Raw genomic sequence first — 18,713 nt, forward strand, 5'->3', positions numbered from 1 at the left:
TTTCATTGCTTTTCTTCATAAAATTAACAATGCCTGTAGGCGATTATGTTGTGCTACCTACGGCTTGAGGAACAATTCACTGTTGTGTTTGCTCAATCAACAGCTATTGTTGCTGTTTGTCTGTTTGGGTTTTGTATAATATATACATTTTTAAAAGGACCCCATAAAACCATTTGTAGTTATACAAATGTGCTAGATGTACACATTAAAAGTGTTCAACAAGCATATTTTTTTTTGTTTGTTTGGAGTATAAAATTAACCTTCAGGGTTTGGTCCACTGGCTGTACAAAGAACTCTTGCAATTCAATAAGCAATTGGTTTGGATCCATAGCAGGGCAGTTTCCACACAGGTGATTTATATCCTCCTACCTAATAGAAACTGTGATTATAAACCACAAGAAAAACCAAAACCAACAAACAAAAGGAAGAAACCCAAACTCTATCACAGCGTGGCAGTGGCTTCTCACACATTCATCCTGTGGCAGCATTGGTGGGAACAGCAGAATTCCTATATAATGGCATGATCCAAATTCCACTGCAATCAATGGGACATTTTCTCTTGTCTTACTTAGTACTAAATCATCACTATGGATTGGTTCCTATTTGGCTAAACATTGGTTGATAACATAGTGCGCTCTCATTTGTTTTCGATATTTGATGTATTAAGATACAGTGGGGGGAAAAAAACCACAATACAAAAAAAAAAAAAGAAAAAAACATTTTACTAGATTTTTACATTTAGTAAATGGTACTTAAACTCCATGGACATGAAAGTAATTTTAAACTTTACCTTCGAAATTTTACTCTTTTTCAATATTTCATAGAAAAGAAACGCTCTAAGATACTGCTTCAGACCACAGAATTATTACAGAACATAAAGATTATATGCAAGGGCTTAATCCTTTTCCCAACAAAGATGGTGGCCAACACCATTTTTACTCCAATGGGAGAGGGGTCAGCTGAGAATGTGCCATGTTCCTAATTGGAAATCTCCTTTGTGATAAAAGAGTCAATAGTTTGGCATATACTTTGCCTTTGTAATTTCAATTCTATCAACAACTATTCCTAGCCACAAGAGAAATATTTTTAGGCAATATATTTGTATAGTTTCACAAAACTATGTCAAAGAGAGATGTGTGGGTGTTTGTGTGTGTGTATGTACGTATGTATGTATGAGTATTTATGAGCTTGGGATGATTTTCTTAAAATACTTAACTTCACTTACATTATATCTTACATTGCAAAATGTACAGACACCCAGTGTTCTTTTTAACAACATATACAGGTGAATTTATAGAGCCTTAAAAAAGATTTTGTGATTCCAAATTAAAAACCATAGAAACATAAGCAAAATAATGGAGAGTGATTTATACCTCTGATAGTACATAGCGCTCATTCGGGTAATATTGACAGCTGCATCTTTGGCATTGAAAATTCATTACAATTTTTTGACAAAATGTTGTTGCTTACAGCTTTTTTTTTTTTTTTTTTAAAACAAGAAAAATGGGATTGACCAAAATACGAATATTGGGGAAGTACTATTAAAGGTTTATTTTATTTTTGTTTTTAGCAAGGATAGCTTAGGAACCCTGAATTCTCTTCTCACTTTAGTGTATGGTGTAGACTGTATGAATCCATTTAAAAATCAACTAAGTTGTACCACGATTTTCGGAAAATTATATATAATATAATATATATATATTTTATATTTATTTAGAAGCTTTGAAATAGTACAGTAAACACTTTGCAACACGGTGTATAAACTACAGAATGTCTTTGATAATTCTGCGGGTCTTCAGATTAACAACATTTTTATGACCCACAGGTGAAAAGAACATGATCACAATCTCTCTTGTAAAGTTGGAATAGTTTGGGGAACACTCGATCACACAAAAATAATATAAAACAGTCAAGTTTAAAACAGTGATATTGCATTTATAATGCACATCTCTTTTATCTGTACGATTGGCTTCTTGTGGTGAATATAAACATCTAAAGGGCTCAGTGACATTTTGGAGAGAGAAAGATATATAGTGCTGTAAACAGGCACACACTGATCAGAGAGGCAAGATCAGTTGCCTCTGAAGTTTCTACAGTTCTACACATTTCAACTCATTTCTCAGGCCTGCTGAGAGCAATTAGGTCCTATTGTTGGCCATGATGTCTCCAACAGCACACAAATCCTTCAGTTACACAGAACTGGATGGCCAAGATAATGAAGTTGAAAGTTGATGCTTTTTGTTGGTCGACTTTTGTGCAAATCATGCTGCTTCAGGTAAGTCCTGTAGAAGTGACTAGCATATCCTTTTCCGTGCTGCGGGAAAGAAAGAAAGACACTTCTGAGAGAAAAAAAAAATAAATAAAGAAAAAAATCAGTCTCCAACAGTTCTTAGGTTTAGTATGTCTTAGAGGGTATGGAAACAATCAAAACTTGTCACAAACTGCCGCTTCAAATTCCCATTATAGCAAACAGCTTAATGTAGATTCACTTTTCAGAGAAAAGTCTTTTTGAGGCTTGATAGCCAGAATACCAAATTTCATAGGCTGTTTTATTACTCTGTCTAACATGTCATAGCAAGTATTTCAGTGTGCCTGTATGGAATTGGTAGAAAGAAAGGCAAATAGTCAGATTTACGGTTCAGTATTACTGGAATTTCACAGCCTAATTTTTCCCTAGTTCAGCTTGTTATTTGAAGCAAGAGCTAGAATTCCCCGAAAGATTCAGAAGCTAGTTTTCCTTCTCTTTCAAAGTGAACCATTATCCTCATCACCAAATGACCTTTTAGTCTGGTTTGACAGACGAAAAAATGGTGCATTAGTGCTACAATTCAAATTTCAGCATTTACTGTCAGGCTGGAAATTAACTCGTGTTACACGGATGAAGAAGGTCAGTGCATTAGCAAAGCCATATCCTAATCCACCAGCTGTGGTAGATATATTACCTCAAGACACTGGCTATTTTAATTGTAATTGGGAGCAAAGGTAAGAAATGATTTGTACTGGCATTCAGGAAGACCCTGGGTTAAATTCTGATCTCAGTCACACATGAAAACAAGGAATTAACTCACTTGCTGAAGTATTATTATTAGCATCATCATAATTATTATTATTTAGTAAAGCTTGTAATGACAAAATCAAGTTTTACCTTAGCTCCCAATCAACTAAATCCCTATCTGAAATGACGTCTATTTCTGTGCACGAAGCGTTACAACTAAAACAAAAAGGAATCTTATCTTCCAAACGAAACTTTGAATCAAGCCATCCATATATACAGGTTGATGTCTGCATGTTGACACATAAACACATCCAGTCTCCGTTCCATTTAACAGAAATATATACATTAGCCGCAGTTATTCCCTGTATATTTATTCACTAGTAAAGGTATGAAATCTATCTACTGCATCACAGGGAAGTTAGATTATTTACAGGTAAATGTTACCATGGGTGTTGTATGTTTACCTAATCTAGCCTGCCTGTACCACAGGACACACACAAGAAAATGTCAGAAACATTTCTGTATAAGCTTTCTTTGCAACATACAGACAATTGCCAGATGTGTTATTGGCATTAAAATTAAAACATCTAATATACTGTGTTTTGGATGTTTCAATTCTGTAGCAAATTAATAGCAGAATTAGAAAGAATTTTTAAAAGCTTCCACTGCGATGTTTTTTAAACACTGTAGTAAAGACTCATGAGATCAGAACCTTCATGATATTTTGATGCAGTATGTGATCAGATTAATCAAGTTTCTAGATGTCTTTTAAAATATCTTTTTAAATATTACAAGAAACCGTCGTTCCAATAACAGTAATAAAAATAGCAAAACTTATACTGGATCTTGTAAACTTTTTCCCAGAAGTTCAGTAGTAATTTCAGTTCTCTTGTAAATATTTAAGCATAGTTGTCTGGATTAGTGGCTGCCACTGAGGAACTCGTGCTGCACTACAGACACAGGAGGACTTTGACGGGAGAAAGATATACAGAGATGCAGTGGGGGCAGTCACTGCTTTCATGCAGCACTACTGTCCCACTCCCATCTGACAAGGTGCCTTGGTAGGATTGACATGGCACCACCTTGCAGATAATACAGAGATTGTGTTACTGGCTGTGTCTGGCCTTTTGCCATGTAAACTGATGCATTTTAAAATTTTTAATCTTCAGTTAATATGCTTATATTACAAAACAATCAGGCCCTTTTTACAGCAATAGCTAAATGTTGTGCATCAGGTTGTGGAACACCCGCAACTCTCCCCACCTACAAAAATCCTTTTCCCAAATCCTAAAGTATCCTCTGCCAACACATAAAATGCACTGGATTTCAAAGGCAACTCTTGTACTCCATGTTTGTTTGGAGTTTTTTTTCTGGTTTTGCACAGAAATTTATGTGCAAGCAAATCTCTCCATGTCTATACCAGTTTCCGTCTTTTTACAGATGGGGAATATAAATCAGAGAGGTTAAATGGAAAGGAGGATGGACTTAGCTTAAAACAGAGGGCAATGAAAATTCTGACTTCTGTTTCTGGCTCTGTGTGTGTGCATGCATATGTGGTCATAAATAAACTTTTAATAAGAAACACTAAGCCTCTCTGTATCACAACTTCTCCATCTGTAAAATGGGAATAATATTGCTTACCTATCTCCTAGAGGTGCAGGAAGGTTTAAATCACTATTCTTTATAATCCACTTTGAGATCCAGAGATGGCAAGTGCTATAGAAATGGAAGTATCAGAGTCAGTGTAAGAGCTGGAAAAAGAACACCATAATTTCTGGTGCCTAATATCTCCTCTGAGATCACAGCTCTCTCTTTCATCCCTGTTTTATCTCCTGGTCTGAACTCTTACTAATACACAGGGAAGCTGCAAGTCTGTGTGAGTACGTGTACTAGCCAGAAAGAGGGCTTTAATACTAAGCAGTTTCATAATTCTGCTAATGTAATTATACTATTTGTACATATATTCTAATAGTGTTTGATGTGAACAAGTATTACAATTAAAGTTCTTAGACTACAGGATTTGTGCTGTGCTGACTATTGATCCTTCCCCAAACACCTGCACAAAGATTTTGAGCATTACACTAAGAGTGTTTAATGCATAAAATTTATATGGAATAAAATAAAACAAAATAAAACCCAATAAAAATATATTAAGATTCATTTGATGCTCAGTACACACTAGGAAGCCTCCCATCCACGGTGAGCTAGTTCTGTAAACTGACAGGAGAAGACATGTAAAGACATCAGTGGTAGATGAACAGAAAAAGAAACTAACACAAGAAGCAGAAGAGAAAATAAAGTATGCAGTGATTATTCCTAGCTCAAGGACCAGAAATGAATAGAAAATACTGCAAAGTCCTTGTCTCTTTAGTAAATCTTCCTTTCAGCCTGTAGTGAATCATCCTATTGCATCCAAATTTGATGTCAGATTACTACTTTATAGCCATGAGTACAGGCAGGTACATTTCCTCTTTTGGCAAAGCCTAGGAGGGATTGCCTGTACTTGGAACACCTTCAAATTCTGCAAATCAAATTTTTTTCCTGCTTAGCAGTGGTAGCTAATCTATCGAGGACAGAGAAAGGGCCCACTGCTTCCCTCCAGAGCTGGCAACACAAGCAGCGAAAGAAAACACACCCTACACCTTTTATAACTTTTGTCACTTTCCCTCTGGACTATTTTTAAGAGCTCTATAAACTCCCCAGCATTGTATCTTTACGGAACAACTGTGGAGTCCTCCCAAGTGCCAACAGCCTGAAGAACCAAATGAACCCCTCGATAATAAAATCTCCAAAGAATAAGAAATGCCAGGCAGGCTGCTGCTGTTCCAGAAATAATCCTGATCCCCCTTCACTTAGGAGAAAGATGACCTAAGCCCCTCTCTTTTAAAAAAAAAAAAAAAAAAAAAAAAAAAAGGCAATGCAACACAAGAACGGGGGGAAAGCCAATATGTAAATTGTCATCTTCTGTTTCAGATCCAAATTCTTTGAGTTCACACAATATCTGAGTAATATTTGTCTCCATATAGGCTTTCATAAATGGCCTTCTACGCAAGCACTCAACTCACTGCATTTTCCTGTGCGTCCCCTGTAAAGACTGTGTGCTCCATCATGCCACTCACTCAGGTGTTCCCCACACAACACAAGGAACACAGAAAGCTTTAACCTCCTGTGCTGCACTCAGAAGCAGCTCAGCTAGTCTGGCTTCATTTGTAGTGAGCGATAATTTAAAAAGGAGTTAATTACCTCCTATGCATTCCAGCAATGTTGGTTCTAAATGAGCATTCATAATTTTAACTATCTTTTTTATTTTGATGGTTTGCCTTACAATCTGTATGTTACCTGCAGTAGATGAAATATGGTTCTTCACTAAATTCCATTAGCTTCAACAGAGGCATAAATGGACAATTCTAGTGACAACCAACAGACTACAAACTCAGCATTCCAGCTCTAACTCAGCCCAACTGAACACAGACCAGCACCTAAGCACTGGAAGAAGGTATTCTCTATGAAATAACCTGGCTGTTCCAGCTAACTTGGGGCTCAAGTTGAGATATCAGCAGCTATATTTTTGGAAAGAGGTCAACAAGTGAACGGGAATGCAGAGTAAACTGCCATAGCTCCCTCACCCTTCGTAGCGGTGCATCCAGGTAAAGGGTGAGACACACGGCTGGGGCTGGGGCTGGGGGATGGAGGATGGGGATTATTCTGCTGCCACCCATGTTCTGTGGATAAAAAAGTATTCCAGTCATTGCAGGTGTCAATTCAGTACCTTTTTCAATCCATAAAGCCTTTTTTTTTTTCTTTTTAAAATGAGCTGTTACTTAGAGAAGTTTGTTAAAGCATTGCTAATAATATGCTATGAAAATTCTATTAATGGCATTATAAATAGAGATTGTCTTATCCAGCCAAATAAAATTTGGTACACAAATATGAAAATAGCATTTTTCTCATATATCTTTTCCTCATGAATTAGTTTAAAGGGAACTTCTTCTTTTCTTTCAGGGTTTTAGTGAATAGATTTTGTGCTTCAAATCTATGTATTCTGTAGAGTACACTTGGATAAAATAGCTTGCATTCCAGATGTCCATGTTATATTTTACACAATCTATATGTTTGGGCTTTTTTAAAAAAAAGAGATGGAACATACTTACTTTTTTACTCAAAAATATGTATAAATAGTTAAATAAGATCAACCCTCCCTTAATGCCAGTGAATTCATTGGCTCTGGTGACCACTGTTTGTGTGCCCTATGTATGTCTGGAAAGTCCTGAAGGTGTAAGGTAAGAATGAGACCACACCCTGTCTGTCCAATTTAAGCATATAACAAGACAGGGAAGGCAGGAGAATCTCCCACACGTGAACCTGTCAGTTGCCCCAGGGCAGAATTTGTCCCTGATAACGATATGCCACTCAGTAGGGCTGAAATGTTCCTGCTGGGATCTACAAAACCCAGGATATAAATATTGTTTCTAAAATAAACCAAGAGCATTTGGACTGATGGGTACAATTACCCAGATTTCATGTGAAACAAAAAACCCAATTGTGAGCATCAGGTCTTCAGGCTGTGAATAAATTAGAGTAAGACAAAATGGAAAAGTTTTTAATTGTTGCACTGAAACTTTTCTGGAAACAGGCTTGCTTTTAGCTGAATAAATAACCCCCACAGACCATTAAAACCTTTCCTTCCAGAGTACATTTCTACTTCTAGACCAGATATGATTATGCAATCCCCTCCCATCTTTTGTCTAAAGAAAACTATGTGACCACATATATTGTCCTTTTCTTTGTCCTCCACTAAGCACATTTCCATGTTTATATTCACTTAAATCAATTCAAGAAACAAGGATTTCCAACCATGCCAAAATTTGACAGTGTTGGATACTCCACTGGCCATAACTGAAAGAACATGACAAACAACATCACCTACTCCAGGAAAAGTGGGCAAAATTGCACTTTGCAATATAAAACTGCCACTTTCCAAATCTGAACATCGTGTTCTAGACCAACAACTTACACAGCTTATCACTCTTTTTTTAAAAAAATGTAATGACCAAATTGCTGACTTGCACATACTGCCAATTAGATTAATTTTAAGATTGGAAGATACATTCTTAAAGGATATTTTGATGTTTGGAACATGTTTTGGTAACTATTTTCATATGGCAAGCAGGATGCCTGATACAAATGCTGACACATCATGACAGTCACTGAAATAATGTTTCTCCGCTGCTATTGAGTGCTCTGAGATTTGTATGTTACGTGGGTTTAGCTGATTCTCTGAAAAAAAACCAAACCAAAACAAATAACTTTTCAGTTCTTAAGAATAACTATCCAAGTCCCAGTTTGTGTAAGCACTAGATAAAATTGCTCTCTATTTAGGACTAGCCTCGAGCGTAGGCTTAAGTTTAAGCACTGACCTTAATCAACATGTGCTTTACATTAAGCACATGACTAAGAAGGATTGTCTTTTGAATCAAGTCCTGGATTTATTTTGTCATCAGTGTTCTGTGGCACACAAGATACTGTTATGTGCATTTGATTTTCTGTTCTAAATGCTGACAATTTTCTTTTCCACCGTCAGCAACAGCCCGGTGGCACAGCAGATGTCAGATATGATTTATCTCTGGTTGCCATTATTTACTACCGAAACAATGCTTTTTAGTTACTACAATTCAGCACAGAAAGTGCTAAGCTATATTCTATAATGTACCATAAAAATACAAAGACAGTTTTCCCACAAGATACAGTGGGAATAAAGCATCTTTGTCTTTCTGTACTATTATAACCATTATAATGGTTATCTACCTGAAAATTCTCAAGATAATACATTACATCACCATCATAGTCAGACAACCATGGAATATTTAATTCTGTAAGAGTTCTTATAATTATGTACTGTGTTAAGACCAGTTAAATAACTCCTAAATTACTCCTGATGTATGTCAAACTTACAGCAAAGAACATATTCCCTAAGAATATTTCCAAATTCTCCCTCAACAACTTATTGTAACTGGATACATGTTCTAATAGCAAATTCACATTCTTCCCAATTTACTTATTATAAGCTAATAATTTTGGTACTATCCTTAGTAATACCAATATTTGATTCCTTTTTTTTTCTATTTAAATTTGCTTATGTGCTTGCATGCAACAATCATTTCTTCTCCTCAGTCTTCTTCTCTTCTTCCTCTACGTGTTTTTGGGGGTGTTTTTTTTTTCAAAATTCATCATTTTTATTGCACTCTCCTGAAAACTACAGTATATATCTCTTTAAACTGACAAGCCCAAAACTTAACATGTCAGTTTGAGGGTTAACCAATGCAGAATACACTAAAGGCTGGCTACAACGTGACTTAAAATTTTCAGTGCCCTGGGGAGAAGAGGAGGGATAGGAACCCACCTCCTAAATTGCTCTGAAGTGCCTAAGTTCCCTATAGATTCAAGGGAGAAGCAGACATATAGATCACCATTTGGTGGCCTTCAGAGGTGCCTAAATTATTCATGCTGGATTTGGCCTGAAATAATTAAATTTACTTGTTCTTACATAAGATGACATGCATTAGAGCATTGTATCAGCATCACAATGTGTACTCCTAGACAATTTATGTTTGCCATGATGTTTTTTTCCCCCATTGCTAGCAGAGATCAGGTGTCATTAGGATCTGACAGGTATGTTCCGACTCTTTTTATGAAAGTTTTATTTTCTGTTTCTAAAGTATACTGCTTTCATGAGCAGCATACACTCTGATTTCAGAGTCCTTCTCACTTTACCAAGATAACACGCTTAAGTGTATCATATAACCTTCTCACAAGCCTTTCAAAACTTCTCTTTTTCAAAAACACATATTGGCTTGGTTTCTATCTATAAATGCAGTTTGCCCATCACCATTCTTTGTCACTTAAGACTACCAGAATGGAATGATTTATATCCACATTATTAAAATTTCTCAGCCATATCAAGCAATATATGGGGGCCATAGAGTGTGGTCATATTCAATCTGCTTTCTGGAATGGTCCCTGGCACCATTTCCCAGACTTGTTAGGGAAAAAAGTGAGTTGACAGAGGCTAAAGGCAGGACAGAGAGGGTAAGAGTACAGACCATAACATTCCACTGGTGGGAAGGATCCTATTTAATTCAACAGAGCAGCCATAAAGAATATTGGAAGTACAAAGCACACTGTCCTCTATCTCATGTAGAGCAGAAAAAAGTTATTACTGCATCTCATTTGTAAGGTAGAACCCTTTTAGATCTCAGTTCCTATCAATGCCCACAGCTGTGTGCAGCTCCATTCAATTGTCATCTAAATTCCATTTGAGAATAGATGGATGTCAAATTAAAGCCCAAATAGGCAACTAAAAAAGTCACAAAGTGACAGAATTTTACTCTCACAAAAGATGAATCCACAATATCAGCATCTATAAAATTCCTTATGAATAAAGAAAGGTTGCGTTCCAGCAGTTTCATAATGAATCCTTTTGCAGGGCTGAATGCAGCCGTGATGCTGCAGGTGAAAAGATAAAGTCAGAAGACTCGGCTCACTTGCAAAAACAGGAGTCTGTCACCCCTGTAACTTCATGGCTGAATCTACTCCGCATCCTTTATTTTTCCTTTCTAATCTACATTACTTCTGATAACCTGTGAAAGTGTCACGTAAAATAGCATCATTCACACATATGAAATAGATTCGTGTGTATGCAAGAAATGCAGATTTCCTCCTGCAACTCATGCATGCATGTATGTAACTTTCAGGTAGAATTTGGGAAGCAAGTTCTGAAAATGTCTCCCCTTTCTTCAACCCATAAAGAAATTGAAGAAAGAAATCAAATCACCTCAGAAGAGTCTGGTTTTCAGTTCTTCCAACATTTCACTAGGTATTGAAGTTAAAAATTGTAATATTCTAATTGTATCTCCTACTTCCTCTACAAGACAGTACCAATATACAATTTTTCACTCTTCTGACCTCACCATACTATGTTTCTAAAACAAATACATTCACAGTTACTTCCCAGCAGCAATCGTTCCACTGCTAGCATGGAACTGTGGATTCTCAGTGGCTGGTGCACAAATAGAGCTGTTTACAGGCTTGCCAGATAAACAGCAACACTGATCCCCACAGTGTGCTTGTCCAAACACCATAAACAGATGCAGCTCCCTCTCTAGTGGCTGTTTGCTGCATTCTTTAAATGGTTTTTCCTATTTTTCCTACTTTGGCCAAGAGGAAAAAAATAAAAAAAAAAAGGAAAGCCCTCAAAACTTAAAACAGCAGAAACGACTGTGGAAAATTAGCTATTGTGTACAGCAAAAGAGCCAAAACAAGTATAATTTCCTCTGCTCTGCAAGCCAAGAAGTTCCTTGGATGGAGGCAAGCAGAGAGGAAAAGACTTTGCTGTGCACAGACCCAAGATTAAGCACATGTTCAGTTCTCCAGCTCCTGACTGTCACAATAAGGAGGTTTGTACATTGAAGAACAGCATTTATTTATAATTAATAGAATTTGCCTATCAAAAATAAATAACTTTAGTGCCTTTGAAAATTTTAACTGCAAACATCTCATTGCTTTCCAAAGAATCTCATGTCCCTAAGTGGCTGGATTACTTTTGTCACAGGATTTAGATTTATAGGACAAGCGGCATTTTGGAATTTTAAATCAGTGTTACACAGTAATCTTAAAAATTACTTTAAAGTTTCAAACAATCTTTCTGCTTCTTCATATTCCACTGGTAGGAATCCAGAAAATGGTAGTTCATCATTTTAAAAAAAAAAAAAACATCTCCACAGATGGTATGTTCACAGCAGACATAAGCACTCTCAAAATTGACATAAATGAATAAATATAGCACTAGTCTGAGATAGTTAAGATATACAAGATTTCTATGTGTTCCAGTCAGAACTGGCAAATACAGACTTTTACAGCTATTAGAAGAAAAGAAATAATTCAAATTGTATAGTTTTAAAACAAACTAAAATATAATTTTCTTTCAAATAAAAGTTACTCTTTTTCTAAAAACTTTTTCAATTATTTTCCTGCACTGTAGTTGTAAAGAGCTCTAAAGACATCAGAGATAAAAGATGTTATGTAAATCTGAAATTGGGCACAATTTTTAACCAGGATTTTGTACAGAACTGGGTACTGTTAATTCTGTTCAAGGCCACAGTTACACAGAAATTGAAGCAAATAGTATTTAAATATAAGACCTGACATCTGTGCTTTAAAATTAAAAGAAGAATGCTTATTTCTTTTTCTTATATTCATTATTCCCATCAAAATTGATTAAAATAATGCAATTTATAGGTTTTGTTGGGCTAGAGCCACGTTATCTTTGCATATTTATATATTCCTTTCTAATTTGGCTTTCTGAACTACCCATTTGCTTTCTATTGCTGCAGTAACGCTCTGTGTGTGTTCTCCCCTTGAGCAAGAGCTGCAAGAGGAATACATTTGGATGAAGAATGCAAACCAGTCGTGAATGTGAGATAAAAATACCTTTCAGAGGTTATGCAATAAACACTGAACAGTGAATCATCAGAAGTGGTTTATTAAAAATCATAAGAGTACCTACAATCACGAGGAAAAATACATCACAGTCTTGCTGTCCCCCTATTGTATTTTAATTAGCGTAACTGTTTTATTTCAGGTTTGGGTTTAGTTTTGGGGTTTTTTTGGTAAGCTTTATTTACCTAATATTTACCTAACACTCATGATGTATCTGAAGTAGCCATATTGAGGTATAAGTGAATAAATCTCACTGTTTCAAATGAAGCAAAAATGGGAATGCTCTATCAGACGTCTTAGAAAATGAGAAGTTTTCAATTACGTTTCTTAGCATTATTAGAAGATGGCTTTTCAACTCAGCCTCTGCTTCTGCTTAGCAATTTTGGACGTGCAAAGTCATTCCCATCTCTGCAGAAATGAGAGCTGTATCCTGTCCCAGAGATAAATTCCTAAATATAAGTGAGGAGCTTCACTGTCTGTGGCAGGATATGCAGGATACCCACACAATTTTAACATTCTTTCTGAGCACAAAACTATTCACAAAAGAACAGCTCTTTGACTGTGCACGTACCATTTGTTCATTCATGGCAATAAAAATTTTGGTTTACTACAACTTCTTTTTTTTCTTTAATTCAGAATTGCAAGGTTTTTTTCTTCTTAGCCCAAGAACTGTAATATGTATATGCAATTTATTGGTGCTAATTCCTTTGCCTTTACTTCTGTGCCTTTTCACTTCAAGTCTGTGTGAAAATAACGAATTGAATTAAAAAATGATTAATGAAGGGATCAGACAGCTCACAAATCTATACCTGATTTGTGTTAGAAATCAAGTAGGCTAATTTTAAAAGCAAAAATGTAGACAGGCCTCATTTTTAAAAATTAATCAACTGTCCCATTCAAAATAGTTGTTATTGATGTTTATGCAGATGGAATACTATAATGTCCCTCACAGGTGTGATAGAACACAACACAAAAGACCACCCAAACAATTTCCAGAAATGACTTGTAACTAAACAAAAAAACCAAAGAAAATTCTTTTTCCATCATATTGAATGCAAAAAATTGTTATTCCTTCTCTTTTCTGATTTTAAGTTGTTTCAAGAGAGTAAAGACTTCTTGCTTAAAATATTGTTTCATATATTCATGTCAAACATCAGCAGAAAATGTTGTGTTACATATCCTGGCACGCAGAAATAGGCCTTTATGATCCTAACTAGATCAAAATACACAATAAATATTTACATGCACTTTTTTTATTCCTTTGAAAAATAATCAAAGGATTGTGAGGCACTTCTTGTCCTGGTATAAAGACATGAACATTTTTCTCCTCTAGGTCATTTATTCTAATCTAATTCAGGGAGATGCATAATGATCTAAGTTAAACTGTGCTCTGTGCTACCTCTGCAGCAGATTATCTGAAATAAAATGATGGTCCGACTCCTAAATATTCAACTGTGTAAGGACTTCCGAAAGGTTTTTCTTTTCATTTGTAAACCAACTTGACTTGCTTAGGTCAAGTTGAGCAGGTGACAAGTATTTTGTAGAACAAAAACATCAGGTTACATCTGTCCTTTCACAGAAACACGGGGACTTGTGCTCAGACCCAGCTGTGTTCAGACCTCCATGGTACCTCCACTGTGGAGTCAGTGGCAATCCCAGACAAGAAGCAGAGGCATGGAATGAGGCCAAACTCACCTTTGAATTCTTTGGATGACACTAACTAGTCTCATCCAAATCATTTGACTCTGCACCTATCAAAGGGAGGGCTGATGTTTAGCAACCAGGCCACACAAATCAAAATGTCCAAACAAAGTGATTTTTTTGACCCCTTCCAATCCACTTTGCTCGGGCACCAGCTCTTTGGGGAAGAGAGCAGCTTTTTAATTCTCTGTGTCCTACCTAACATGATAAAATCCTGGTTCATACATAAAGTACGTTGATGGTGTTGGTAATAATTACCATGATAATAATACAGTTCCATCAGTGAGAATGAAGACTCTTGGGTGTACATAGAAAGTGTTGCAGAGCTAATTAGGGGGCTACTTTATAACACAATTATTATTCCAGAATGTCTCCTTGTACAAACACTGTTCCTCCTTGCAGTAAATTGTGCCTTTATGTAGTTTATTTTAACCTGTTTTCAAAGTACATTACGGATTGCCAAAGTAATTTGGGTTTAGAGCAAAATAAGCATTTCTGCTTGGGAAGTTCATGTATTATGGTAATTTTTGACTCGTTTTAGTATATTTTAAAAAATCCTAACTTTTTAACAGGAAGAAAAACTATTCAATCACTAGTGTTAGTAGGTAACTTCAGGAAAGCTGTAAAGTTTTATAAAAGAACTGTCCATCTAGAATAAACCACAATTACATTAAAAAAAGAGAAAAGCTATTTCTTAGCAATTATAGACCAAAATACTCCTGAGGTGGATGTAATGTTGCTGTTTCCACTGTTACCGTCTCAGGACATAGTTTAAAGTATTAGATATAGAGCAGAATCAGATTGATTAGGTATTCATTGTGAAGACAGTCTCTGCTAGATATCTTACAGAATGTGGTACAACAGGGTTTGAATCTTGGATTAGGGGTTTTGATGACTATAGTAATATTAATTATAAAAATAATGGATAATATAAACATCACTGAATGAAAATTTAGATGGGAATTGTTAGAATCTATTTTAAATATACAGGAATTGTTTAAAAGCTACATTTTATTTTCCTCACCAGTGTTATTTCACTTATTTTATTTCTCCAATCAAAGTCCGAATCTCTTTCATGTTTTATGAACATTCAAACAACAAATTATGAAAATTTCTTAACTGTCTGTAGAAAGGCAGTGTTCAAACCACATGGATGAATAAGAAGCAGTAAGTGTTAGTTACACAGTAAGAAGACTATGCAAGTAAGAATCCTGGAGTCACTCTATGAGAAAACTGTTTCAAAAACCCTACAGTTTACTGATCCCATCACAATTTTATAACCTGTGATCATTGTAATTACTTGAAATATATATAAAAATATATATACTTCATGTTAGAGTACAAGGAGATCTACTTTCAGTGTACTCTGCTCAGTATAATATATAGAATTTGTATATTTATATGAGTGAGTCCAATGGATTAGACCAGCATGGTGAAAATCTGATAATGGAACACAAAGAAACCCTTCCAGGTATGAGGGTTTATATATTTTTCTACATTATAATTTGTAATATAGCTGCTGCTTTTTTCACTTAACCAAGCAATAACTTAAACCTCCATCAACAAAGAACCGAATACCCAAATGCTCACCATTAAGCCTTTAGTTTCAATCATGCCACAAAGTTTGACAGGTTGCTGTATTATTTGTGTCAAAAGGGTATCATTGTACCAAATGTGTATGATCTGATCAGACCATGACCTAGTTGTCCTTCAGCTGTTTTGCTGCCTTGCTGCTCTCTCGTTATTGAGAACAGCAAAGAAAGCGCCCAGCTCACCTTCTGTTTTCATGCAGCCTCCTTTACCTCATGTCCCTATCACAGCTTGTCTAAATTAATTAGCACTAAGCTTTTAGTATGACTTTGCACAGAAATATTTTCAGTATTGTTGTCGTTATGCCCTGTGTTTCTGTGGAATGAACAGACTGTCTAGAGCAACAGAGTGACATGTTCTGTGTAAGGGTTTTGGAATACTTTTTTTAGTGTATTTTCAATTCAACCCCTTTTTACAGCCTGGCATTTTTTTTTTTCCTTCTTGCTGGCTTTGTACTTTGGGGTACACTTCTAAGGGAATTACTCCATGGTCTTTTTCCTCAAGATGAGTTCAACTTTCTCATGATTATATAAATCACGTTTATTTATCTAAGTTTCTGCACTGAACATTTGAACACAGTGCAGGAATCACCAAGCAGACACACTGATACGGCACCATGAAAGGTCCACGTAGAGCTACCCAGTTAATGTTTGCAGCTGTTCACTAACAGCACAGCTCCAGTGAGTGAGTTGGCTCAGCTATTCCACTGTGCTGATACGGCTCTGCAGCTTCCCATTCCAGAGTGAGCTAGCTCGGAAGCAGACAAGGTTTTCTGGACCACGCCTCACTGCACAACATGGGTATATATAGTCTATTAGAGACTCAATGGACCTAAACCACTTCATGTCATCTGCAAACACCACCCCCCTTTTTCTCATTGCTGTTTCTAGATAATTAATTTTTTAAACTCCATGGATCTCTGCATAAACACTTGGGGAACTCTGCTTCTGCTGAAATGTTCCATTTATCCTTATGATTTTTTCCTCTCAGGCAGAGAGAGTCTGGTAATGCTTTGCCCTGTGACAACATGATTACTTTAGGAGCTTCTTCTACTACACAGAAGCTGTGCAAGGGCTTTTTTGACAGTTCAAGTATACTTTATTGATTAATTCTCACTCTTATCAAAATTCTAACAGATTGACAATCTTTCTTGTATGACTTTCCTGGACAGCTACTTTGTTCCTAAAACCCCTAAGTTACAAATTTATGTACTATGCTGAGGCTTCTCATGGATCTCTAATTTACAAGGTTTCCTAGTACATTTTTTAATGATAAACAAAACTTCTGACATTCTTTGGTTACTAGCTTTTGTTAAAGAAACACATAATCCACTGACTTCTTCCTATTTGTTTTAGCCAATTTTTTAACAACATCCTCTTCCATGACTCAGTCTAGCACATTTATTTGAAATGGTTACCTGGGATGGGTGCCTTCCTAAATACACCTCTTTCTCTGTTCTCCTCAGTAAATATAAATGAGAAGAAACAGTTTAGAATCTCTGACACATCCTTGTCCTCACTAACTGCAGCTCAAGAGACCCACCAGTTCTCTCCTTGCTTCCTACACCTGACATCTTTAAAGTTGTCTGTATTTCTTGTCTATATGTCTAACATGCCTTTGGCTATTTCCTCTGAGAAGTCCCTCTTAGGTCCACTAATTACTACCCTAAAATTTACTTGCTAGATTTTATGCTCTTTTCTGATCATTTTCTTTTGGAATCTTTCTATTTTTAAGAGACCTTCTTAGTTCAAATAGTTTTTTTGCATTCTGCAATATACTTTTCTTCTTCGCTACTCATTTTTCATGTGGCCATTTTCATACGTGTTATAACTTTTTATATAGTATTTTTGCTGAATATGAGGGTTCTGTTTCATATATTTTAATCACTTCTAAAAAATCATTCTACTGACAAACTGACTTTGATAGTCTTCTGTGTTAAGAAGTTGAAATTATTTTTATTTTTAATTGCAATTTTTAATTGCAATTACCCAGTGGCTCAACTAAAGTTCCTTCCTGAATCAACTTCCTCTTATGCATTTATCTTGCTTTATTCCTTGAATAAATTATTAATTATAAATTATTTACTCATTGCTACAACTACTGCACTCACTTTTTGTTGTTCCTGTTCCTTGCTATACAAATATAATCTAAATTAAAGAAAATATTAAATAAGGGAAAACAAACCAAAGCATTACTCTTCTTTTGTAAAAGTTTTGAGGATCAGGGGAAAAAAGCAAAACTAAATCTGGATTCTCAAGTGTGGATTATGTAATAACAGTTATATATGGTTACTCCTGACATTTTGCCTCCATTTTTTATGCCCATGTACCAGAAAAGTGTAAAATGTAGACTGATGTCTATATGTAAAGGCATTGTTCAACAAAACTACTTATGTTAGTATAACAAAATTTAAAATCCCTAAACTATCAACTAAATAAACATGTCACTGTTATTTGAAATAAAACTCCGAAGCCTACAACAAACCAGAACAGAACTACTATTGTGATGCCACCAGAAAACAGTAATCATGTCAATGTCCATACTGCATCAGAACTGGATTGTTATTAGACCATTTAAGGATGTACCAACTTGTTAAACTAAAATTAAACTTATTAACTGAGGTAACAGTATCACTACTGCTAAATTATGGCTTAGTGCCAAAGAATGTTTTGTAGAAGTAAATGATGAAAGACCAGTTTAGGAAAGACAGACTCATGAGCTGTTAGATCATACTGAAATCTCACATTGGACTTTAGGATATGACCAGATGATTGACACCTGATGTTCTAACTACACAAAATAAGCTAATTGTCTCAGGGTGGCTTTTGCAGGAATGGCTTTCACATATCAGAACTGGTAGTTGAATTTTGAAGTTTTCAGTAAAGCAAATCTAAAGACTGAAGAGGTAGAAAGACCTCTCCTGAAGGACTGA

The 18,713-nt window shown here is 35.7% G+C and overlaps 1 protein-coding gene across 6 annotated transcripts in view; it reads right to left on the reverse strand.

The window, feature by feature from the left end:
- Positions 1–703: 703 nt before the first annotated feature.
- Positions 704–18,713, reverse strand: part of PCDH10 (protocadherin 10) — a 34,173-nt gene continuing 16,163 nt past the window's right edge. The window contains exons 5-7 of one of the 6 annotated variants that reach the window (XM_050320485.1): positions 6,622–6,717; positions 4,637–4,711; positions 704–2,314 (exon numbers count right to left, since the gene is read on the reverse strand). In XM_050320485.1, coding sequence (XP_050176442.1) covers positions 4,677–4,711; positions 6,622–6,717 — 131 coding nt within the window. In that variant the 3' untranslated portion in view covers positions 704–2,314; positions 4,637–4,676. Of the gene's footprint in view, positions 2,340–4,636; positions 4,712–6,621; positions 6,718–18,713 lie in introns of all 6 variants that reach the window. The other 5 variants (XM_050320487.1, XM_050320489.1, XM_050320490.1 and 2 more) reach the window with 5 other exon arrangements.

This window comes from Myiozetetes cayanensis, unplaced genomic scaffold (assembly GCF_022539395.1).
Source record: "Myiozetetes cayanensis isolate MyiCay16 unplaced genomic scaffold, myiCay2020 scf24, whole genome shotgun sequence".
NCBI classification, from domain to species: domain Eukaryota; kingdom Metazoa; phylum Chordata; class Aves; order Passeriformes; family Tyrannidae; genus Myiozetetes; species Myiozetetes cayanensis.